Raw genomic sequence first — 24,887 nt, forward strand, 5'->3', positions numbered from 1 at the left:
TGTACTAAAATAGTTAAATCCCTAAACTTGATATAAAATCCTTTAAATCTTAGATTGCAATATTGTAATACTTGATTTTTTTCCCTCTGCCTATCTGTGTATACATGTACTTCTGAGAGTGTTTGTGTGTAAAAGTGAGAAACAAAACAAGTATTTGTGTGTCTGTGTGAGAACAGTCTGAAAGCTCTTGTGAAGTTACACGGAGGCAGACAAAGCGAGGAAGTTTAGCTACTGGTCATTGTTCAAGTGCTCAGTTAGGTAACACTAATAGATGGTCCGTCTGTGTGTGTGTGTGTGTGTGTGTACATGTGTGTGTCTGTGTACCATAGAGTCCATTCAGGGAACTGTGCCGCGCTCACACGGGGCTTGAGGTGTCTCTCACCTCTCCCCTCACACACTCTCCCACGCTCAGGAGCGTTGCCTTTCCTCACACACAGACCGAGGACAAGTTTCACCTCCGTCTCTCCCACTAAGAGACACAACTGCGCACTGATCTGAAATCAGTATCTGGCCTCAGCCTTGCAGTCCGTCTGGTCTCCCACTTCTTTCTCAGCCTCGGTAGGAAGGAAGTGACCCAACACTCCGGCACCCGTCCTCCGCTGAACACATTGTTGCCACATCAAGGCCCAGATATGTACAGTAGCCCAGCTGAAGTTTCCCACCCTCCCTCTCCTCCACACTCCCAGCCCCACACCTTTAGAACAAATGGCAGAGCTGAATAACTGTTTGTTTTGAGCGCCATGGCGTGAGTATGGCTGCCCACTGATATCGACAGAGGAATCTAATCAGAGGACTTAATAGGAATCAGGCCTTACAGGAGGAAAAAACAATTGAGGGAGCAACGTCTTGGGCCTCAGATTTTTTTTATTTTTGATCTTATTGTGATGGTAGAATTTCACTAAGGGAAAGCCACTGTTCATTCAAAAAAGGTTGAATTATCTCTGTTAATAATAGTGATATTTGAGAGCCCACCAGTGGTGATGACAGAGAAAGCAAGATGCACACAGAGTTCTGTCAGCCAAGAACTGTACCCATGCAATCACCCAGTCTGAGCCACCAGGACGCGACAAGAGAAGAGGTTTTGACTGTAATTACAGAGACGTTCCGGTCCCGTTTGTTTTGCTAAATTGCTGCAGTTCTGCGGTCAACTCTCTTTCATTCTCCGGAAACTTCACATAAAGCTTCAGTTGGGTCACTTTATAGTCAAAGGGGGAACGGTTGTTATGCGTCAGGTTAAAAATCAGTTTGAAAGGAAATATTTTTGAACTTGCGTGCTGTAGGATTATTTGCAGAACATTCCTGTGTCACAGAAATAACCTATCCTTGCTGTCTGTGTGGCCCCTGTGTCGCTTACAATAATTAGAAGCAGTTGTTCCCCAAAATGACGGCTTTCTCACTATAGCACAGCCTCTTGACTCTTTTTCTAGCTTTACAGTGAGTTGGGGATTGACTGTCACCATTGTGGAGAGTGAGTGTGTGTGAAGGAGATGGTAAAGAACTTTGTACTTATGTATGTCTTGTGCAGCTTATTTGAATGCGTGTTGTGTGTGTGTGTGTGTGTGTGAGTGTGTGTGCGCATGTGTATCAATCTGACTGTGAGAGAGAGAGCGAGAGAGAGAGACCGGTCAGGTCTGGCCCAGCAGCCCACATCAGGCTGTGGGAAATGCAGTTCCACCTTCCTGTCCCTTCAAAGAAACTCTGCTCTCCAGCAAAATGGCAGGAAGCTTCCCCGGCCCTCTGATAGACAGGCACAAAACAACACAGACAGCCAGCCTCACCACATCACCGTCTGACTTGCCCCTCTCAATCTGCATTAAACTGGCACCGGTAACTGTCTGTGGAATGCAGTTTTTTCTTTTTGGCATGCGGAGAAAAAACAAAACAAAACATCCAGCCAAGTTTGTAAATGGACACAGACGTTTTGAATTCTTGGTCCAATTTATGGCTACTAATGTGTCCACAAGAAGGAAAAATAGGTCTCACTGATACTTAAGAAACTCAGAATCCCTAAGTAGACTGAAGGGGGAGACATTAGCCACATTATACCCCTATGATGAGATCTTTGAACTTGGAAGCCAAGCAGTATCTAACTCACTCTGTCTCTTAGCCAGCTAGCTTTCATCTGTGGTGTGTGTTGAGTCAGTGCTGGCCAAGGGTAACTAGCAGTAATCTATCTTAATGACAGAGTTCACAGTGGGCCGCTGTGGTGTGGTGAGGTTCCCCCGCTATACCCTGAGTGCGCATCAGACTGTCTGTCTCTTCCCCTGCTTAACGACTCCTAGAGAACCAAGGGAAGTGCTGCTCTTGCATGTTTGAGGGAAGACAGTGATGTATGTGCAAACAGGCTCCATATATACACACATAAACGCACTCCATCATTCATTTTCTGTTGCATGTAGTCACGCAGACACATTTTTGGGGCTTTCTGGAATGCGTGTTTGTCATTTGGCTCCTCTCCAGAGCTCCAGAGTGGAGATACTGTGTTCTAGATGCAGACAGATTTTGGTGTGGCATCTGTAAAACTTCACAAAGCCCTAACAAGGAGCTAAAAGCTCCTGTTTTCTGTCACTCACTTCACTTCTGTCTTCCAAAACCTCCTGCTGGCATCTGGCTCTTAGCTATCCTGATGCTGCTGCTGCGAGAAAATTAAGTTTAAGTCTGGTTTTTGTCAATACATGCAGAAGCAGCAAAGTAGTGTCAGGCTAATATTTCCATCATCAGCAGTGCTGAACAAGTGTTGCCCATTGACTTATTGATTGCAGTGTAATGTATCATTATACAGTGAGGGGCCGACGCTTGGTTCGATCGTTGATTCGACCTGTTCTGTGGCCCCCCATCTGTCTCTCTTTCTCACATAACCATCCATCCATCTTCCTTCATCAGCTCTTGATGTTTTTTTTTCACTCTGCAGTCTCTCTTCTGTACATCTCCTCTTTTTCGATCGCATCTGGCCTGTTTCCCTCCCCTGTTGAGGGCGGCTCCGCTCTTGGCTTTGGCAGCAGCAGCAGAGGGGAAGGGGGACAGGACAGGGCAGAAGATTGTAGTGGCGTATTAATGAAATTAGCGCCGTAGTTGGTTTGGGAGTATCAGGCGCCAGGCACCAGGGCTGGGCCGGGGTTAATTAGCTGGCAGCAGGCCTCTAATTGGGTCAGGACCGTGTCAGGCCCCTGGCTCTGGCCCTACAGGGATTGGATTACACTGTCGGGGGACAGACAGTAGGGGAAGGGAGAGAGGGTGTATAAGGGGGAGCAGGAGGGAGAGGATGTATTGGTAAAGGAGGGAAGGATGGAGAGGGAGCTGGAGGGTGCAGTGGATGTGGTAGAAAGGGAGGGAGAGGAGAGACAGGGGAGTGTAGCCTAATCTGCCAGCAGGAGGTAAGGATAGGAGGAGATGGGGAAGGGCTGGCTGGCTGAATACCACTGTTTGACTGGATTGGATTGGGGGGGGGGGGGTACGGCAGGGCAGGTGGTGAAGCTTGATATGTGTATCCATAGCGACAGCAGAGTGGTGTGACACCACATGGGATTTGCTTGTGTTTTTTGGGGTGTGGTCTCAACACAGTCCTTGTTCTTGTCAGCCCATGATGAAGTTGTTTTGTGTCCATTTGAGTGTATTTTCATCCAGATTTTTTTTTCATTTTGTCTCCCATGTATTCGCAAAGAAGTATGTCATCCAAAAATGTCCTGCTGTTTGGGTTTTGTGTGAGATGAATTGAGGCTCTTTTTGTTTTCCCTTCAGTTACATAATGATGCCGTTTCCATGCGAGCAAATTCTGACAAGGCCAATTCATTTAAAGCGTCACACGAGTTAGATGTATAGACATGTCCATTTTATTCCCTCTAAGCCTCCCATAATTCATGTTACATGTATGGTTACTACATCCAGTTTGCTCACATTTATGACCATTGGTCATGCATTTCACTGCAGCCACATGTAGCTTATAATGTAAGCCATAAGTGTTATGTTGGAATGAGACAGACCACCAAAGCCCTCCCAAATCACTATTATTCGTTTTCTTGGCTTCGCTTTATAGGGTATGGCAGAGATTTTTAGAAATGGGGATTTTCTGTATGCAGCACTAAATGTTTTGAACTCAGCCACCTCTCTCTGTAAGCCACATCGCTGGGCTTTAGGGAGTTTGGATAGTTGCAGGGACTGGATTTTTTTTTTTTTTTTCAAAAAATCTCACCATTTCTGTTGGACATCTGTTTCCCTGCCTTCCTTTGATTATTTAGCATATTTTTTAATATGCTGATTGTTTCCTTGTAGGTTGAATGCTATCAAGATTCAAATAGGTTGGTTATCAGATGTTGCCCTCAGCCAGTATGCAAAGATCAAAACGCTGGAAACATCAGCAGTGTAGTCAAACATCAGAAGGTGGTTTTCTTAAGAGGAAGAGCAGCTCTCCTTCATAATGTGACATAAGCTAAGTGATTACCCTGACTGACATGTCTCTTCATACAAAAATAATAGTTTTCAACTGCTTAATATGGGATTTTCAGACTTTCAGTTTATGCCCTTCAAGAATTAAATTAAATACATACAACATTTAGTCCTGTTAGGCCATAGAAATCCTCAGATAGGGGCTTTAACCCATCTTCCAACATGACATTGGAGTCTGGAGGCTTAAATATAATCTGCTAAACAGAAACAGATTTGGTGTCAGGGGTTGAGCAGTATTGCCTTATATGAGTATTTGCATCTTTGCCAAGCAGTGGTTTGCATCTGGGTGGTTGGCAGTGTGGCCCGCAGCGCTGGTTGGTGCCCTTGACTGAGCAGCGGCCCTGGTTAGACTGGCACCTGCGGTGAGGAGGCCCCGTCTGATCTAAACCACAACATCACCGCCGCCGCCACCACGCTAATATCGCCTCGCTGTAGCCGGAGCCACCACAGACCCCCTTCACTTCCCGTCTGTCCCTCTCTCTGTCTGGACCTTTTTCCTCTTCTGCATATGTGCAGTCCTCTGTATGTATCACGCTTTCCTCCTTTTACTTTTCAATCCATCCACTTTGTTGACGCCGAGGACAATTATAGGCCTTTGATGGTGGGATACAGTGTTTTTGTATCTCAGGGCTGGGGTACACTGGTCTCTTGGTAAGCACCAAGCTGAGCCACATCAGTGTATAACAACCGTGTACGGTCCAATAAATCTAGGCTCAAGTTGTATCTTTAGTTTATTGTCTCTTGCCATTAGTGTATTATCATTATCTTTTATTATCCTTCTTTGTCCCTCTTCCCTTTTTCTCTCCCCATTTCTCCATCTTTCTTTCTTCTTTGGAGGAATGAGAACAATAATGAAAAGCATTTATACTTTGCCCACAGCACACCAGCTGTCTGGTGGAAAACCAGTGGAAGACATAAATATAACTTTGATTCCAAACTCATCCTGTCAACACTTTCTCATGAGCTCTAGGTCTGTGTATTCCACACAACTGACACCACTTCACAGTGACCTGTAGGTGAGGTCTCCAATACCTCCCCAGAGTGTTTCCCTTGTTCATCTGTTCTATTAGTTCCTCTTTAACACCTCTGCAGGGCCTGACCTTTTTTGGGGGGCTATGCTAAAAGGTCACAGGTCAGAGTTCAGCCAGAGTACTCATCAGCATAAAATGCTACTGGTTTAAAGTCAAGAGGGTTCCAGTGGGTTCCAGTGGGTTTTGCTGGATCGTGGATCGCACTTTAGCACCTTTGACTGTCACTTTTATATCAGTGTTTTACAGATATAGAGGTAGGACATTGTCTTATGGGCATTATTACAGCCTCAGTTTAAATTATCTGGCTGGAATGTGATTTTAATGCGGTTGGTTACATTACATTGACAAAGCAAGGAAATGAGACTTGGAAATATTTATAAGTCCAGTTTTTCACTGTACAAAAGGGGGCTTGGGAACAAGTGTCCAACTCGAGCGCAAAGCAGCCAAGCCTGACTCTCCCCTAGGGACTCTCTTGTAACCCTGGCCCGACCCTGTCACCTGACCCTGGACCTGGCCTTAGGTTCTCCCCACTCTGGGTCACGACCCCTTGGTCAAACACCATAGTGTGCCTGTCACTGGGTCGATGGCCGCCCCGGCCCTTTTCTCATTCTGCCATTGTGCCAGATGACGTTAATTCCTCATCAGCTGGACATGGAGGGAACCGCTTCAACAGTGGACCCAGGGTCAGATTGCTGCCCATGTGCTGCAAAACACCTGACGTGGTGTTGGTAATAACGTGACCGAGACCCACTGCCACTGTTCATCTTTTGTGCCATTGTGTTAAATGTAAATCGCTTTTTCTCACAGTTTCTCTTTCTGTCTTGTTCCCTCTCTTTCTCTTTCATTTCTCTCCCACTGTCTCTGCTCTCATCAGCAGTTCAGTCAATAAGGGCACATGCTTTATTTAAACAGTCACCAGATCAGGGATAGGTTTAGGAGGATCAATCCCAGGGCTGGTCTTTATCCCAAAGAATACAGAGTCTTATTGAAGACTTGTATTGATTAGGAAAGAGTTAATAACCTCTGAATGGAGTGGGCTGCTCTTCTGTATTCTGCCACTAAGCAGATGTATTACATTATAGTATGTTGAAGCGCACCCTAAGGAAAAAAAATGATCATTGATTTCTTTACACGAGAAAAAATCCCTGTTGACTTTGTTTACATATTTGAACACGACCACTAACAAAACAAATTCAAATTGTGTGCTGGACTGTGTAAAATGAGTGTAAAGTTGAAGTACCAGTCTCTTACTATCCAGGTTGTTCAGAACTTACACTTCCTTGCTTCTTTCTCTTTCAGATAAGGAGAGTCTGATCACAGAGAGTGGCAAGCTCCACACACTGGATATCCTGTTGAGTCGTCTAAAGGCACATGGACACAGAGTTCTCATCTACTCCCAAATGACTCGCATGATAGACCTGCTCGAGGTACACACACACACACACACAAACTTCATAGTCTGTTAGTATTGTGTTTAATCTAGTTCATTTTGTTTTAATTTTGCCATAATTGAAGTCTTCAGAGCTGTGGAGGAAAAGTCAAATGTGGTCCACACGTATGCACATATACATCTGCCAACCACCAAGAATTCTAATAAAAACGTTCCTAATCCTTCTCTCAGAAAACACACCTTTAATGTGTCATTTGCATACATCCGTGTTGTTCAGAGCAAGTTGTTTAACTGGTCCGCTTTGACTGGGGAGGTATTGAGCTTCTTTAATCAGCCTGCCTGTCCCTCGTTAGTGCACTCATTAGACGGCTAATTAACAGGTCAGGGCTAATTAGCGGGGTCTCATCTGCAGGGGAGGCAGCCAGATGGGAGGGATGGCTGTGAGGAGAGGGGAGGGGGGGGGGGGGGAGGGGAGAACCAAACGATGCAGGAAACTGGAGACAAAGGTAGATGAGGAGTAGAAAGATGGAGCAAATAAAGAAAGATTCAACTAAAAGCAAGAATTGAAAACGCTTGTTTTGATTTTTAGGGACCCATATTACTTCTATCTACACAGGATAAGTGCTGTAGTCTGCTTGGATGGGCACAGAGTCAGTTAGGGTCACGTTGAAGGTAACACTACACCATACTCTGACTGACACTTTCTCTGTGTTTAAGCTTCTTGGCTAGCTCTAATCGGATTCAAGGTCAGTGATTATCAGGGCTGAAATTCAAATAAGGATCAAGGTGTAAAATATGCGTCACTGCTCTCTCTCCGTAGGAGAACAATAGCAAAGCAACTCGGCCGTCAGCCACGGGTTCAGTGCTCTATTGTTGCCTCCATATTTGTTGCAAACATCACTATGGAGCCAAAAGCCTCTGGCATGATGTCATTGGGAATTCCTTCCTCATTCACACAGTGCAGTGCTGTGTTTCCACAGCCAAATCTTTTGATGGCAGATGGACCCAGCCCAGGTGGTTAAGGACTGTCTTCCTGTGTGTCTGGAAAACAGGGAGAATGACTTGTGTTTTAAGGCCAAAGGAAAACAGCAGTGGTGAGAATGCTCGAGATGGCTTAGATAAAGCAGGCCACCCTTTCAGTGTTAATGTTCTTCTGACTGGCTGTTCCACCTTTAGTCGTCCCTCCAAGCTATGATTTCCTGTTCTAATGGTTCAATACTACAGTGCTTTGTGTGACCTCATGCAGTAATGGGCTCTGTGACAGCAACTCCTCTGCTAATGGCTTAAAGACACCCACGAATGAAATCATGTACTGTATTCAACCAATCTGGCTTCGGTTTTCCTCGACCATATTATCTTTCTCATCGGTCGGGGGATAAAAATTCTGCAGATGGAGTTGATTTCCTGAACATGAGACTGTGACTAAGAGAAAGAGTGAAAGAGAGGCTGATGCTAATCTCTGTCATTAGCGTCATTGTTTTCGTCGCCGGTCGGTTGCCGGGTTCTTCTGGTGACATGACGTCGTCGGGTGATGGATCGTGAAGATCCGGGTGGCCTGAGGCAAAATAACAGTGCTGGCTTTCTCTGGCAGCAGTCGAGTGTAGAGCAGGGCCGCCAAGTCACTGCCCTCCTGCTTGAGTTATGTGTCTGTGACTGTTTAGGTGGCATTTTGCTGTACTTCAAGTCTGCAGCTTATATTACATCTCTGTTTAGAATGATCTGTCCCTTCCTCTTTTTCATAATTAACAAACATAAAGTGGGATGCAGTGACCTATATGCAATATAAAGCATGGATTCAGTTTTGATTGTTTTATGATGCATTCTGACTTGTTTTATTATCTATATTTCTGCCATGTGTGGCTGTAAATACAATAGAAAATGTGTAAAATGTGACAAGAAGTTAAGAGCCATGTTATAGGGACCATGGGTCATTAATCTTTATGTCATGGCTGTATTGTGGCTGTCAGCTTTGAGGCTCTGTATGGCAGATAGTTGTGCAGCTTTTTCCAAGCTTCAATCACAGTCCACCTTTGTGCAATAATCTGAACTGTGACAGTGTTCTTTGATCAATGTATCTGCAGTTCCTGGAAAGTCTTAAAAAGCACTCCGTTCAGTTTCTTAAAAAAGGTTTATTTCATTAAAGGCACAAATATCATCTCCTGTGTGTATCCGACCAAAACTCTATTTACTATAATATGACCAAAAAAAAAAGTGCAAATACTTGACATCATTGCTTGAAATGTGGCTGAAACAATTAATTGATCATCAAAACAGTTGCAGATTTTGTTTCAATGGACTAATAAATGAATTAACTAATCGTGTCAGCTCTCAAAAGAATTAATTATTTGTAATTGGTTAATCCACCCATCCATTCTGCTGCTTATCCTCATCCTGGTCAAATTGATTTAATTAATTATCTCATTAGAAATTCTTGTCAGGCTATGTACTGCTGGGAAGCACAGAAAATGTGTTATAATAAACTGCACAAGGCCATATTATCTCTACTTCCTTCATACTTTCATACTTTTACGAGTGTAACGGTGAAACAGGTATTGAATAAGTACTAAATTTCTATTTGGTATTTTAAAAACCCTTAAATTTAACTTGGTGAACACTGCAGGATACCAGTAGATGTGACTCACCCAGAAGCTACTGTAAGTTGCTTTAGCATTGTACTCCTGTGAGACTCATGATGGACAGTTTAAAATAAAAAGGATCAAAATCAATGCAGCAGAACTACAGATACTATCTCTTGCATCCCACACATTCTTCTTCCTTGTTAAAATCTGGCACCTACATTGCCCACAATGCAACTTGACCTGCCCTTAGTTAAGTCTAAGATTTGGCTGGTTGAATATGTTGGTACTGTGTGTATTTATGGCACTGGAAGCAGTTATGACGTTTGGGTGTGAATTCCAACTCTGCTGTAATGAAGACTTCTGTTACAGCACTGGCAATCTATGCTGTTCACCAAATGTATTTATAGTGCCACTACTTCATGTTCTTTTCTTTCAGTAGTATTTATTGCATTTGTCAGGTGTGTGTTCTCAACCTAAGAACTGCAATAAATACACACTGTGAGCCTGCTCTTCTGAGAGTTTTTGGGGACACATTATTGTTTGGGAAGTTGAGACCAACCAGACTGCCTCGTGCTGTTTGTTCTAAGAGATGGTTTTTATGCACTTCCAAGTGCCAACTCCAGAGACTTCAAGTATAAATGCAATTTGAGCGGAAACAACTATTGGACAGCAAAGAGGACGTTTCATCATGTTTTTAAACAAATCTCTGTTCTGCCATATCTTTTTATATATATATACACACACACACACATTTGCAGTGGAACACATTACAAAACCCTTGACAAACTGCAGAAGTATAGTGGTGTCACTTCTGTGTAACTCTAACTCAAACAAAATATGAGAGAAAATTGCCAGCTGTTGAGGGATAGATTTCAGCTTGTGAAGCGCATAGCACACAACACTGATGCAGGCTTTGACAAGCTTTAAAACATGATACAGAGCAGATCTTGGGTGATCTCTTTCTAAAACTTTGATTTTGATGACTTTGATGTAGATTAGGAATGGCTGAGTAAGGCTTTCGGAAAGAGCGGCAGTATTTGCAACACCCTGCTGGCAAGATATCAAAACCCAATTCAACAAGGTTAGCAGCATTTTGGCGAGCACTGGGGCTAATGTTCCCTAATGTAGTGTTCACTCAGAACAGATGGGGCTGTTGGGAACAGAGCCAGACACATGCACACAGGAGGGCAGGCCCTGCTGGGACTGAGGCCCTGGGTGTCACGACAGGGGTTTGGGGAGGTCACTGAAAACATAGTGTCAAATCATCGATATCATCGGTAATAATTGTGTGAGGTGCGTTGTGACTTGTGCCAGTAATCATGGCCGGTTCATTGGTTTGGGGCACTGACATGTTTCAGGCAGGGGGTCGGAGGTTAAGGCAGTGCTTAAAGAGGGATCAACGTGTCACCTCATCACTGCTGTTGTTCCTGACCCCCGCACTTAAGAACCCCTCCCATTAGACCTAACACCCACACACAAATACACACACACACACACACACACAGAACAGCTTAGCAGACTTTAGGGGGATAGAATATCCATTTCTGCATTTCTCAGTGTCTCTCTGGGCTCGGATTGAGGTTTCAACTCCAACAAATATGCATAAGAAATGTGGGATTTTGATGTTTTGGACACAAAGTTGCTGTCAGGCAGAAATTCTTACATTACAAATTCATATTCTTTGACCTTTGGAACTTAACAAGTGGACCTGAAGGGTTTATCTGCTCCTCAGAGACAGACTTCCTTATGAAGCTTATGAAATTCAGTGTATACTTTCTGGTGACTGTTCTCTGAGCAGAGGCTTAAAAAAAGTTTGGATGGTGTGTTGGTTTCAAAATCAGTGGTAGAGGTGATTCAAGAAGTTTCTGTAGTACAAATCTATGAATTCAAAAACTTTGTTTATGAATCGTCTGTTGAGCCAAATCCATTTTTTTTTATTAAGACAGTTTGAGAACTCAAATAGTCAGAAAATAGTCACACTGATTATATATGACAACTTTGTTATGGTACCAGACAAAATAGAAAGCACAAGACCACAGAACCGTCTCATCAGTTTTCCTAATAATTTTCTCCTTTCTTTCTAGGAGTACATGGTTTATCGTAAGCACACCTACATGCGCCTTGATGGGTCTTCCAAGATTTCTGAACGCAGAGACATGGTGGCTGACTTTCAGAGTCGGTGGGTAAAGGCTGATACAATCTGCAGTGTGTGTGTACGTGTGTGTGCATGAAACCAAGCACCACCGTAAATCTGCCTTTTTGTATATTGCAGCAATCAGCGGACAGTTTAATCTTACATGTGTACGTCCAAATATGTGTGTGCCTGTATGTGTGTGTGTGTGTGCTTGGATTTCCTATTGAGTCCGCATGCTCTGGTTTACATTAGTGTGCAGCTCTGAGGTGCTGGTGTTACTCTCTGGTGTTGCTCTTTTTGAAGGGGGTGGAGGTGAGAGAGTTTGTGGTTTATTGAAACAGCTTTATTGTGCGGGGCCGTACTGCTGGTATCAAGCGCATATTTCATTTCCCATGCCACTTCTCCTCTGAAAGTTTTAAAAGGCTGTTATGCCCAGTTTTGCCGCTGTAAATGATATCTTTGGATTTTGTGCACCTCTTCCTCTCCCTCCCTCTTTGCCCCCCCCACCTCCACCTCTCACAGGACGGATATCTTTGTGTTTCTGCTGAGTACGAGGGCCGGAGGGCTCGGCATTAACCTGACTGCTGCTGACACTGTGAGTCACCGACACACTCAAGGAAAAACACTTCACTGACTCTGTATCATGGCTTAAACAGTATTAATATTTCCTAAATATATAAACAAAATCGAAAGCACTCTACATTCCCCGCATTGTGTTTGCCTTTTAATAATGGGGTCAGGAAAGAGAGACTTTGGGATGACCAGTATGTCATTATTACTAACATGACGATGATATAGTGTAGATGTGTGTGGACTGAGGGGGGGGTGAACATGTATACATCAGTGAGGATCGCTGTGCTTATCAACATCTCTCAGCATAATCTCCCTTTGTGTTCCTACAGCCCTGTTCAAGTGGGATTAGCTTGCCTGACAATGAGTTAGAAGTGATTGTTAACACAGGACATCTGTCATATTAAAGGGCAGTTCACATGAGATAACCGCTGCTGTAATTAGTCTCAGAAATTACAGAGAAGGCTGTGTCTACTTCACATCATCACAGGAATCAACTTGTGGTAAAGGATTGTAAAAGGAAAAACTGAAACTTGACCAAGCTAGACTTTGATGTCTTTGGTTGCACAATTTTTTCCCAGGTTATCTTCTATGACAGTGACTGGAACCCCACAGTGGACCAACAGGCCATGGACAGGGCTCACAGGCTGGGTCAAACGAAGCAGGTCACCGTCTATCGCCTCATCTGTCAGGGCAGCATCGAAGAGAGGATCCTGCAACGGGCCAAGGAGAAGAGCGAGGTCTGAAACACAAGCACTTATTTGGTCAATAAATAAATAACACAAGTGACAGTGTTGCCAAGGTGGTCATCATAACACAAATATGAATTAATCAATGGTGTGTTCTTGTGTAATAAGATCCAAAGGGTGGTGATCTCTGGAGGCAACTTCAAACCAGACACACTCAAACCCAAAGAGGTTGTCAGCCTACTATTGGATGATGATGAGCTGGAGAAGAAATGTGAGTGTTTGAGGCATGCACGCACACATTTTTGCTGTGATTTATTTGTTTATTTACTTTGCACAAAAGCTCACCCTTACCAAGGAAGGAGGAAAATAAAAGAATGCATCATGTCTTTTCTTGTAGTGCGGCAGAGACAGGAGGAGAAGCGGCAGCAGGAGGAGAGCAGCAAGGTGAAGGAGCGCAAGAGGAAGAGGGAGAAGTACGCTGAGAAGGTACTGTTCAACACGATCACCTGAAACCTCTGCAGTCACCTCTGTTTGCAGTTGTATTCTGAAACAGAGCATGTGGAAAAATGTGCAGAATAAAAAAGGAAAAAACTAGTTTGGGAAGTAACAAGGTGAGAAGGGAAGGAATGACGTAATGAAGAAAGGAAAGGAGACACTGAAGAGGAAATATTTTTTAAAAGCAACACATCGACTTCACCATCCCAGTACTGATACCAAAAATTGTTACTTCATTTAAATACTAACTGCTTTAACTCAAACTTGCATAGATTTTAATGTTACTTGTGTTTAAGTGTTGAGTTTGGCCTAATGATGAGGCCAGATGAAAGGTGAGGGGGTTCACCCAAAACACTAAGATTTATTCTCTGGGGACCACAGTTATTCACAGCAAATTTCATAGAAATCCAAGTATTCATTTGAGAGACCTTGTCATGGGCCAAAGTAGTGCTAGATGTGAGGTCAGGGGGGTCACCGAAATCATTAGAAACCATCCTCTGGGGACTATATCCGTACCAGATTACATGGCAATCTGCTGCATAGTCACTGAGTTTTCTTGCTCTAGTGTTGGACAGACGGACAGGCCAAGCAAATGAACACTCGATATAGCCATCCTTAGGTCTCAAAGAGAGGACTAAAGGATTATGAGCTTTAGCTCCGACGAGGAAATGGAATGAGTGTAAATAAGCATTAAACCAAACCTGTGCCTTCACTTTCTCTCCTGCTCCCTTTTAACCTGCAGAAGAAGAACGAGGAGTCAGAGAACAAGAGGAAAAAGGAGGTGAACCTGGTCATTTCCCATGCACCCTCAGCTGACAACTCCAACCTCTCTGCAGATGGAGATGACTCCTTTATCAGCGTGGAGATGGACTCAGCCATGCCCAGTCCCTTCAGTGAGGTGAGGGAGTCTGATGGAAAAGCAGAAGCAACTGAGGATGAAGTGGTTTTATCAAAGTGAAGAAAGTGGAGGAGAAGGGAAATAGTCTTCTCCTTCTATGTGTTGCTTCTTTCTTTCATTCTCCTCTTCTATCAATCTTGCTGTCTGTTTTTCTTCCGTCTTTCCCTCTTGTCATTTCTTACTTTCTTTATCCTGTGTATTCCATCTTTCCTTCTCCTTCCTTCCATCTCCTCTTTGTTCCTTGGACTGTTCCTGTATTCTTCCCCTTTACTCTACCGGCCCGATTTCCCTTGTTCCCATGTGGTGCTGACTCCCAGCCTGTGTGTATGTCTGTGTGTGCTCCTGTGCACGGCCAGATCTCCCTGAGCAGCGAGCTCCAGCCTGGATCGTTGCCGCCGGACGCCGATGCGGACGAGAGCAGCAGTGACATGCTGGTCATCGTGGATGATCCAGTGTCCTCTGCACCGCAGTCTCGTGCCACAAACTCCCCCGCCTCTGTGTCTGGGTCAGTTTCTGACAACATGAATGGTAAGAGAACAAATGACCTTTGACCTTTGTGTTTGACTACAGCGTGAGTGGATCAGTACACTGTGTACTTGCAACACGGAATGTAATAAAGTACATTCTTTTTATACTCCATCACAGGTAGAATGACTCACACACTGTCAAAATGTACATATTTGATAGTTTCCTACATAAAGACAATCTTTGTACATTTAATCTCTTCAGCTGCCCCTCATTCTAAAAACTCCACACCTGCCAAATAAAACATAACCTCTGTGTTATCTATGAGACTGTATTATTGTGTTGGAAAAGCAAATTAGTGTTAAGGTCATGGCTTATTATGTTCTTTTCACTATCAGGACCTGTGTTTTAATAGGCTTGTGTCCATAGAGACAAGTAGTCCGTTACCTCATTTTTTTTACAGTATTATTCAGCTGATTATTTAGATTTATGAGGGTTATTTTGGCTTGGCTGCAAGGTTTCAGTATGTTCTGTACTGCAGGATCCAGATAGACTGTGAATGTATAGTTGTTTGCCTCTATATCTGTACTTTGGATGCATTGCAATAAGGTAATCCTTCCTAAATACATGCTGCTTCATTTAAGCCCATTTGTGATTTTTGGTGCCATGGTAAGAGGCTCCTGCCAGTAAGATTATTGATGGCCCCTGCTAACCAGGACCAGTGGGAGCGACGCATGGAGAAGACATTATAATGAAAGGTTTGGAAAACAGCATGAAGGTTAGAATGAGCGAGGAATTGGTGAACTTGAACAAATAAGTTAGAAAGGGAGGAAGAGTGAGATTAAGGGCTCTGAAGGGAGGGTAAGACCGAGGGATTTGTGAAGGGTTTTCATCTGTGCCTGTGTGTTAGTGATAGGATAGGCTCATCTCCTTCCATAGAGGGGTTTTATACCACAGCGTTTGGAGTGAAACATGCAAAAAAAAAAAAAAAAATGCAGACCAGCAGAGAGATGTAAGGAGTCAGAGAAAGGGGAGAGGGTACTGGAGGATTAGGCACATTACCAATGGGGCAGACACTGGCTCTAATTCTGCAAACATTATGGAAAATGAGAGCATGATTCTTATTTTTGCTTGAGCCTGTACTTATGGTAATGATGATTAATGTTTAATGTGTAATAATTCTTCTTTATTACAGTAAAATTACCACAGTATCTTTGAAGGATTGGGTTAAGGCCAAGCCAGACAGTACATGTCTCTTTCAGTGCTGGGTATTCTGTCTGGTCTGTCTGTAAACTGTTAAAATGAACTCAATAATAACTCAATAAGCAAGTCAAAATGTACTCAAAGAATTCGCAAGACAGTACCAGTGGATTTATTTAAAAAGGCATATCAGTTAAAATAAGGGATTGGCATTTCTCCTTTCATGTGTTCTGTCTTCAGGTGTTTCAGCCTCAGACACGATCAGTCCCGGCAGAGGAAGGTCGGGGCGGAGTCGGGGACGGCCTAAAGGATCAGGAGGTGGGCCCAAGTCAGGAGGAAAGGGACGTGGGCGCAAGTCAACAGCTGGCAGCGCGGCAGCTATGGCGGGAGCGATGGCCGGTGCGGCAGCTGCATCAGCTGCAGCTTATGCTGCTTATGGCTACAGTGTTTCTAAAGGTTAGCGAATATTGTAAATGCTCTCAGGCAAATTTATGCGTGCACATTTGCAGTCCACATCTTCAGAAAAATAACTTTTATGTTGTTCTCTGTCCTTTTATTTATATGTTTCTATACATTTCTTAGTCAAACATTTCTGATTGGCTATTGACATCAGGTTGATATTTTGTTTGCCTGTATCTGTAACCAAAAGCAAGCTAAACTAATGTTGTTTCACTAAAAACAATTGTTACAAGAAGAGAAAGGCCAGTGTTTCTTGTTACAATTGAAGAGAAAGGGCAGTGTTTCTGTCAGCTACATAGCGCTGTGTGTGCCTGTTTTCTGCTGACCTGGCCCAAACATCATTCTCAAAACTTCTCGTTGAGTAATTTTGTCATTTTGGCTAATGGCTGCATTGAGATGTTTTTAAACTAAGATCTTCAAATGTTGTATTGGAATGCTGAAAACTTTCATTATTACTGTAAGACGATAAGAAGATAATTAAGATTATAAGAAGTAAATGGCCACATGTAGAAGTCTCCCCGGCAGTGATATAGATGATAAGCTGTGTCCCTCTTCCATACGGCACACTAATCCTAAGCAGATTTTGAATATGTAGTGTGTTCACGCAGGAAACATGACAAAATTAAGTCCACTCAAAAAAGTCAGTATGCATACTAAAAAGTCTTAGCTGCTGTCTGTGCTGTGGGTTGACCCTATTTTCCCATGATGCATTGCACAAAACACAGCTGGAAATGTTTCACAAATTATGGATGGTGGTAAAACAGCTCTGTGAACACCCTATAAAAAATAAACAGTTAATGATAATAATCTGTAGCCTGTACCTATAGCCCACTACAGCAGTTCACCTGGAAACGTTAGTATTATGGACATTGCCCCTGGATTAATTCAATACTTAATTATTTAAATTAATTATTATTTAATTCCAGTTAGCAGAAACAGTGTTTTCTTGCTAGTCATTTCTTCTTTGCTGTACTTCTGACCAGCGTTAAGCTATGGTCAACAAGACTCAACGCTCCCTAATGTTTTTCACATTAAAAGCCTACTTATAAAGCTGAAAGCTGCAAGACTTTTAATGTGAAAGTTCAGGAGGAATAGTCGAGTTTCTTTCACGAGAGCAACCATGCCCGTGTCTTTTCCTCCTTCCAGCAAGCCTCTCTGCGTCCAGTCCCCTGCAGCCTTCCCTGGGCCGGTCTGGTACCAGCCCAGCCTTCAACCCCAGCAGAAGCTCGTCTCCCCAGGCCAAAGGAGGCACCTCCACCCCGAGTCCCCACAAACAGGTGGCCCACAGCCACCACCACAGCAGCCACAGTGCAGTCAGGAAGGGCAAGGGCCCTGGTGGTCCTGGGGCTCGATGATGCATTCATAGACACTGTACACCCAGGAATGTGCACTCAAACACACACCTTTCACAACTGACTCACTATAGGACACACACGCACACAGATAACAGACCTTCTCTCACTGTGATCCCCCTAGGCACCCTACGCTTAAACTAATAAATAGAGAGTACAGTATTTATAGTAACTGAGGCTCACTTCTTGGAGGACCATGCTGCAACAGCTGGCTCAGCACCTAAAAGGACCCTCTTCATGCACACACACACACACACACACAGATACACCTGCTTACACAGTCATTTGAAGGTACAATCCATACCAGCCTCCACATGTCTTGTGTCAGTTTTATTTTAATGTGTCCAGGTGTGTGGACAAAATCTGCCTTGAGTATTTTTTGTTTGCATCATGACAGGAGAATTTCCAAGTGCTTTTTTTGAGAAGACAAACTGTACTTTTCTATTCTTGACAGGAATCTCTTTTGATTTGCTACCGAGCAGTGATGTTACGATAAAGATGCGGACGAACGTGTAGCTTAAAGGGCTTTGAAATCCTTGTGTTTGCCAGCATAGTGAGACAAAAGAGTTTCTGTCAAATGCACTGAGCCACGTCTTCCATTTTTTTTTCTTTCTTTTTTCTTTTGGTGTTATTGATTCTCATACATATACGTTAGTTTATTTAATTGTTCTGTAGATATGCTCAGCAAACTGGTGGATTATTCTGCATTTCACAGAGCTTAATGTGAATCCACACCTCACCAACCCTCACTTTACCAAACAGCTTTTCTACTAAAGCTCTTATTTTTATAAGAAAAGATGCAAGTACCCAAACCAACATGGCAGGTCTTAACATTTTGAAAAAAAACAATTGTCCATAAAATGTATTCCAGTACAGATGGAAATGAAAATCAATAATATATTTTTTGCCCAATGGGAAAATGAATGAATGGATGATGTGAAAATGATTTTCCAAAATGAGGGGTACTGGTTGATACGGCAGTGCTGCTAACAGTAAATTTATTAATTCTCTCAGATTATTTGGTTGTCTAATATTTAAGTTATTTGAGCTATGTTGAAAATGGGGCAATTCATGATAATTGCAATTGGGATACTCACCTGTAAAACTGTGTAAATTATACTGAAGCCATTTTTCATTTTTCAGAAATCGTTTTTTGTGATGAGGAGTCTGTGGTTCTCTTTGATGTCATTGATGTTTTAGAAAAAAAAGGTTTGCATCAGTGTCCTACGTTGAGCACTACATCCGTTATATTATAGTTTTGTTTTTGTGTTAATAGTGTGATTAAAATATGATGTTCTATATTGATGTACATATTGATGAGAGCGACCTTTCCTCTGGCTTTTCCCTCATTTGCCTGTCTATTTTTATAGGTCACGTGTACATATGAAGAAATGCATCTGCCATTTTACTAACAGGAGGAGCCAACTGAAAATAAAAAGAGTGCTAAATCAGTCTTTCTGCTTAGTTTTTCATGATATTCCTGTATTTATTGTGTTCATTATACTTGCACTGCTCACTCAAATATGCGTTGTCCTCATTTTCACCGAGATATGGCTAAACTCATCGGTCCCAGATGCTGCCATTAGCCTGGAGGGGCTTACCACACTCAGAGGCTGCGGGTGCAAATCACTGAGAACTTAACCTGGTCCCTCAACACCACCTCCCTGGTGAAAAAGGCACAGCAGCGCCTGCACTTCCCGCACCGGATGAGGAGAGTCTCCCTCCCCCTTCCCATCCTGATTACCTTCTACAGAGGCACCATCGAGAGTCTCCTGACCAGCTGCATCTCCGTCTGGTTCTGAGCCTGCAAGGCCTCTGACTAGAAGTCTCTGCAGAGAGTGGTCACGACAGAGGCTCCCCTCCATCCGGGACACTGGGAACATGCGCTGCCTAACCAGAGTCCAACGTATCTTCTCTGACCCCACCCACCCCCACCATAGAGGCAGAAGGTTCTGCAGCATCCGCAGCAGGACGTCCAGATTCGGAGACGGTTTCATCACCCTGGCCGTAAGTCTGTCAAACTCTCACACACAATAAATAAACTCTCATCTATAGACTGTAATAACCCCCCCATGTCACTGTTGCTCAGGACTTAAGTGTAGGCAGTGGGTAAATAAATTAAGCTCCCTTAATCAATGACAATCAAACAATGGGAACTTGAACAGGTGGAAGGTGTTCCTCAGCCATCATCGGATGAGTTCTTAAAAAAATAAAGTTGATGACAGATAAAGTTGATGAAAACTATTACCAAAAATGGTTTGTAGATGTGGGAGACCAAATTAGAAGTTTATTTCAGTCCTGACATATTAAAGCTGCTGAGACCAGTACTATAACAAGGTTTCATATTCTTTTGCTGTTGCATAACCATACAGAGCAGTCATGGAGTTAGTCATGGAAATACACCGGTTAGAAACAGTTCGTCAGGCCATATTACTTTCTTCTGTTCCTCCTGGGTCAGTGGCTGCCATAGATAACGGCTCTGTGAAGCTCAAAATCGGCTTTGTTGACACTATCACAGAGGTATTGAATCAACCGTGGCTTTTTGAAACCATAATTTCGTAATCTTTGGCAAATCACATTTAACACTGGACACAGTTCTCCAAATCAGAAAACAATCAGATCTAAAATCCCATTTGTAAAATCTTTCTATTTACCCAAGGGTAATTTCCAGTCCTAATTTAATTTGTAGTGCTCTCAGAATTCAAAAAACACAAAAAGAATTTCAGCTGTAGCGTTTCCAAACATAATGTCCCTGTTCCTCTGGATGATCTACAGATCTCGCTGTGGACAATTTTCATTGGAATTACTCTCTATTGAAGAAATAGACTCTGTTAAAGCTGTTCACAGAGAGGCCTCGGCAATTGGGATGTTGTTTTTGGAAAGGGACCCTGACGTTGAGTTTTCCAAATGAAGACTTTAAGCTCTTTGAGTGGTAAAAGCCAAATGCCATTCACCTCAATTGTACTGGGATGGAATCAGAAACCACAGAGGCAGAGACAGAAAAATCTGACCCCTGAAACTGAAGTTATCTAAATGGCTCAAAGGATAAGGGATTTTTGTTTTTGTGTGTGTGAGTGTGAGTGAGAGATTTTAGGGAACTGACCCTTTAATAGATACAGTGTTGGACTGAGAAATCAATATTCTGAAGTGCACCTGAATTCCTGATTGTATGTGTTCACATGGTTTGGTACAGGGCCAATTAGATTTCATCTCGATGAGGGCCTCAGCAGCTTGTTCTTCCCGGTGCACTCTGACATGACCGTGGAACAGACTGTAAACACAGGACTTCCAGGTCTAGGCTTGTTCCCGGCCAGCGGTTATATAAGCCCCTGCACCTAGATAGACTCTCTGACTTGAATCACGTCCAAGGTACAAGTTGCTCCTGCCAGTGTTTGGGAGTGTCCAATGTATGTCTGTATATGTGTGTACTCCAGAGCAGGAATATGCTCCAAACAACAGGTTTACTAAGTTATCTGGATAATTCTGCTGAGTAACATCCTGTGTAGAAAGGTCTTGAGCAGTTTCAATAAAGAGGTTTTTTTTTTAGCTTTAACTTCTAAGACTGATGTGGAGGATTTTTTTTTTTTTTTTGACAGAACCCCTGTTATAGGGGGTCTGGACCACTGGTCAAGGCTATATGCTTTCTAGATTACTTTGCACATCAGCCCGTGTGGCTTTTCCATACATGGATGCACACACATCCCACTGGAAGCATTTTCCTCACCACAAAAACAAAAGAAAGGAGGTAGTAAAAAGTTTTACTTGGAAGTGTTCCAAGGCTATGAACCACATGTCATATGGAATGTTTTTTTTTTTTTTGTGCAAATCAGCAAAAGATGACGGCACTAAAGTTTATTAGCTCATGTTCTGAAGAAGATGGCTCACAGTTCCTGTAAGGCTCAAACAGCAGTGACAAATGAGTTCTTTTAAATTGTTTTTAATTGGGGCTTGTTATTACATGATGGAAAAAGATGCCACCAACAACTTTTCCCAAAACAGGTCTACACAGCAGCAATTTGGTGACTTTCAAACAGGTTTGACTACTACCACAGTGAATTGCTGTCCCGTCTGAATGCACTGGACGGAATCTGAACTGTGCAAATGATAATAACAGAAATAAAAAAAAGTTGGTGTTCCCTTTAAAACAGATGCTTTTACAGTCAACAAGTCAGTGATCATGCTTCTTGTAGGTGTACAAACATGTATCAGGTTTGACATGTTACATTACAATGTGAACATGAGGTCAGGAAGGTTCAGAAGAAAAAAAAAACAAAACAAAAAAACCCAAACCCTTAATATCATATGATGTTATTTCCTTTTCTTTTTAGCTTTCAGTTGATTAAAGTACAGTGCATGGTAGTGTGGAGATAGATTTTACAACATACAACACAGGTGGACTGGAGTGACAGATGAAAAGCCTCAATCTTGTGTGTGTGTGTGTGTGTGTGTGTGTGTGTGTGTGTGTGTCTATATCCACTATAAGCTAATGAGACAAAGGGTACGAGCCACTGGATTTTAACAGATAGGACACCATGGCCACTGCTGCTGCCTCGATGGAGAACAGGTGATGGTCTTCCACATGTGGGCAGCTGCTCCTCATGAACTGGGCCAGCCGGAGCAGGTACTCCAGGTTGTGCCCTGTCTTCCCACTGCACATGGCGATCTGGATGCCAATCTCCTCTGGGCTGGCCGGCCCCAGGTACAGGGGGTTGTCGGAGGTGGCGATATAGACCAGTGCCTGAACCGGTGACTGGTTCTCCCCCTGGGGGAAGAAATCCACCATCTTGGTGGCATAGCCGCCACAGACCGTCTCGCGCACGTTGAGGTACTTCAGGGACTCCTCAACTTGAGAGCCTGTCACCTCGAACGCCACACCCCAAGTGCTTGCCTGTGAGACCAAGAAGAAAACATGTTGATTAAAATCATTCCAGCTGAATTCCCCTGAATTTTCTTCAGCCTGGAAACTCCCCCTGTGGTTTCTCCAGCATCACCAGTAAACCAATAGGAAATAAATATTTCCACTTACGTCATCATCCTCAATCAGCGTCACCACTCTTCCGGGCTGCGGGGAAAGGAAGAGAAATGGGTCACGACATGGACAACGCCTGATCAACAGTCTGAGGCAAGCAGTTCACAATCTACAGCCGCACAGCAAATCACCATGTGTCAAAATAATAACAAATACATTAAGCATCTCACCGACTTGTCGTTCCCGCGATGGAAGTTGTCTCCGTGCCAGAAACGTCTCTTGTAGCCTTGAATGTAACCGACCTTGCTCCTCTTGTATTTAAAGTCAGGTTTCCACACCAGCGACCCGTACCCGAAGATCCACAGGCTGGTCTTCGAGGCGATGATGTCTTGAGGCTTCATTTTGATCGATAGTGTTGATGACGTTCAGATGAATCGATGTTTTTCTTTCTCTCGCTCTTTCTAGCTAAGGTGACTAGCTTGCTAGCGTTAGCTTCCTCCTGTCCAGGAGCAGAGGTACCGGCTGGCTCGCAGGTATACCGCGGACGGTATTTGAGCCCAACTGCTTAGCAGTTGCGAAGATGGAATTTCGCAGTTGATTTTGCCTTGCACGATGCATCGCCATTGCATTAGAGGTGCCGCATTATGCCTTAAAAATCCATGGCAGCCGCTTTGGCCTTCAGATCAATAACGGGAAAAAAATTCAAAAACCGTTTGGGCCAGCTGCTTCGCTGGCCTGTGACAGCGTGGATTTAAAACTTACGAATAAAAAGATCGAGGTTTGATTTGTTGATGGTGATGTTTCAAACGCCTCCCCCTTATTCTTGCCCGTAACTAAGGGCTCCTGCGGACCGAACCGTTTCCTCGATAATATGGCGAAGCAGTGCTCAAGTCTTTATACCGTGAAGGGCAGATGGGCGACGCCATCCCAGCGCTTTCGACCAATAATATTTAAGGAAGACTTGTCCTGGATATAATTTTACCCAATCAAATTTTGGTGCGCCGAATAAGGCGGGTTCTTGACTCAAACTCGTTACACTATTGGCTCAAAGGCGACTTGAGACGCGCACCAAATTTTCAAAGTGATTGGCCACTAAACTGTCACTCTAATCGATTCCAATTATGATTGGTCAACTGCGTTGTCATTCTCTGAATATATTTCCATTTGTTCAGACTTGATCTGGCTGATGCAACTTCCCACGGCGTTTCAGGGCCACAGCAGCAGCCAGGCAACATACCAAGACATTGCATCAGATTTGCTCAAGTCCTAAATAGGAGTGATACTTTCTATCTCTCAGTCTATGTATCTGTCTGTCTATCTACCTAAGATAGAAATAAAGGAACTATATAAATTTGTATTGAAATTAAACATAACGCAAATAAGTATTTCTGTCTGATAGGGTGAAATTATCTGACACAGGGGTGATACAGGTCACTCTTGACATGTGAGGGAGTTAATTAGCTCGCTACATTTATGTTTACATGAGCCAGAGCATGAGAGGACTGTAATATAGTGCCACAACTCAAAGGCCCAATGGAGAGTCAAAGGTCAGTGGCAAGTGAGGATCCCTCTTCTCACTTTATGCCAGTCCTCAGGAGCATGGAGCATTGTTAAAGAAAGGTGTGTAGGTATTTCTGTCTTCAGAAATACTTGTATATATATATAAGTATAATATTACAGTTTCAGTAATTGTTACCACTTTTATCCAGCAAGGAGGGAGGGTCACTCTGACATGTCACATGTGATTGGCTGGCTCACCAGTGGGTCAACATCAGAAATCGTACTCTTACAGAATTATTCTAACTTCACTGTGTGTGTGTGTGTGTGTGTGTGTGTGTGTGTGTGTGTGTGTGTGTGTGTGTGTGTGTGTGTGTGGCAAGTACCTTTTTATACACTTTACTCAACAAACATCATACTTTGGCAGTCAAATGAAGGGTCATAGAAGGAATAGCTGATTTCTGAGTTTGTTGCAGGTTTAGACTGTGTGTGTACAATCCATGTATGTTAATAGACTAATAAACCAAATATTTGAAAAAATAGAAATGGCAAAAATTAGAAAAATGCAAGAGTGATTCAAAACCGCCAAAACACTGACCACAGCGGAGACTCAAGACAGATACTTGATCAAACCGATGTCAGACTTGATCAAATGTACAGAAATGCCCACCACTCCTGGCGGATCTGATATAATAGTAGAGGCTTATCTGTTCTCA

The 24,887-nt window shown here is 43.2% G+C and overlaps 2 protein-coding genes across 7 annotated transcripts in view; one reads left to right on the forward strand and one right to left on the reverse strand.

Moving 5' to 3' along the window:
- Positions 1–19,154, forward strand: part of ino80 (INO80 complex ATPase subunit) — a 35,690-nt gene extending 16,536 nt beyond the window's left edge. For 3 of the 4 annotated variants that reach the window (XM_041064935.1, XM_041064937.1, XM_041064936.1), the window contains exons 28-37: positions 6,774–6,901; positions 11,528–11,622; positions 12,100–12,172; positions 12,729–12,887; positions 13,005–13,107; positions 13,234–13,322; positions 14,074–14,229; positions 14,586–14,757; positions 16,135–16,350; positions 17,500–19,154. In XM_041064935.1, coding sequence (XP_040920869.1) covers positions 6,774–6,901; positions 11,528–11,622; positions 12,100–12,172; positions 12,729–12,887; positions 13,005–13,107; positions 13,234–13,322; positions 14,074–14,229; positions 14,586–14,757; positions 16,135–16,350; positions 17,500–17,708 — 1,400 coding nt within the window. In that variant the 3' untranslated portion in view covers positions 17,709–19,154. Of the gene's footprint in view, positions 1–6,773; positions 6,902–11,527; positions 11,623–12,099; positions 12,173–12,728; positions 12,888–13,004; positions 13,108–13,233; positions 13,323–14,073; positions 14,230–14,585; positions 14,758–16,134; positions 16,356–17,499 lie in introns of those variants that run through there. The other variant, XM_041064938.1, reaches the window with a different exon arrangement.
- Positions 283–23,550, reverse strand: chac1 (ChaC, cation transport regulator homolog 1 (E. coli)). Of its 3 annotated transcripts, XR_005896479.1 has the most exons (5): positions 22,905–23,550; positions 22,732–22,767; positions 22,132–22,593; positions 1,544–1,564; positions 283–304 (listed from the first exon to the last, which is right to left on the reverse strand). XR_005896479.1 is itself a non-coding variant. In XM_041064940.1 (3 exons), exons 1-3 carry the CDS (start codon positions 23,073–23,075, stop codon positions 22,189–22,191), a joined length of 612 nt encoding a protein of 203 aa, XP_040920874.1. In that variant the 5' UTR covers positions 23,076–23,550; the 3' UTR covers positions 21,318–22,188. The 3 variants fall into 3 exon arrangements, 1 of the variants encoding a protein (XP_040920874.1); XR_005896478.1 differs by lacking the exon at positions 283–304 and having other exon boundaries at positions 1,544–1,574; XM_041064940.1 differs by lacking the exons at positions 283–304; positions 1,544–1,564 and having other exon boundaries at positions 21,318–22,593.
- Between the last annotated feature and the right edge of the window lie 1,337 nt (positions 23,551–24,887).

The sequence above is a fragment of the Toxotes jaculatrix genome, chromosome 19, assembly GCF_017976425.1.
Source record: "Toxotes jaculatrix isolate fToxJac2 chromosome 19, fToxJac2.pri, whole genome shotgun sequence".
Taxonomy (NCBI): domain Eukaryota; kingdom Metazoa; phylum Chordata; class Actinopteri; family Toxotidae; genus Toxotes; species Toxotes jaculatrix.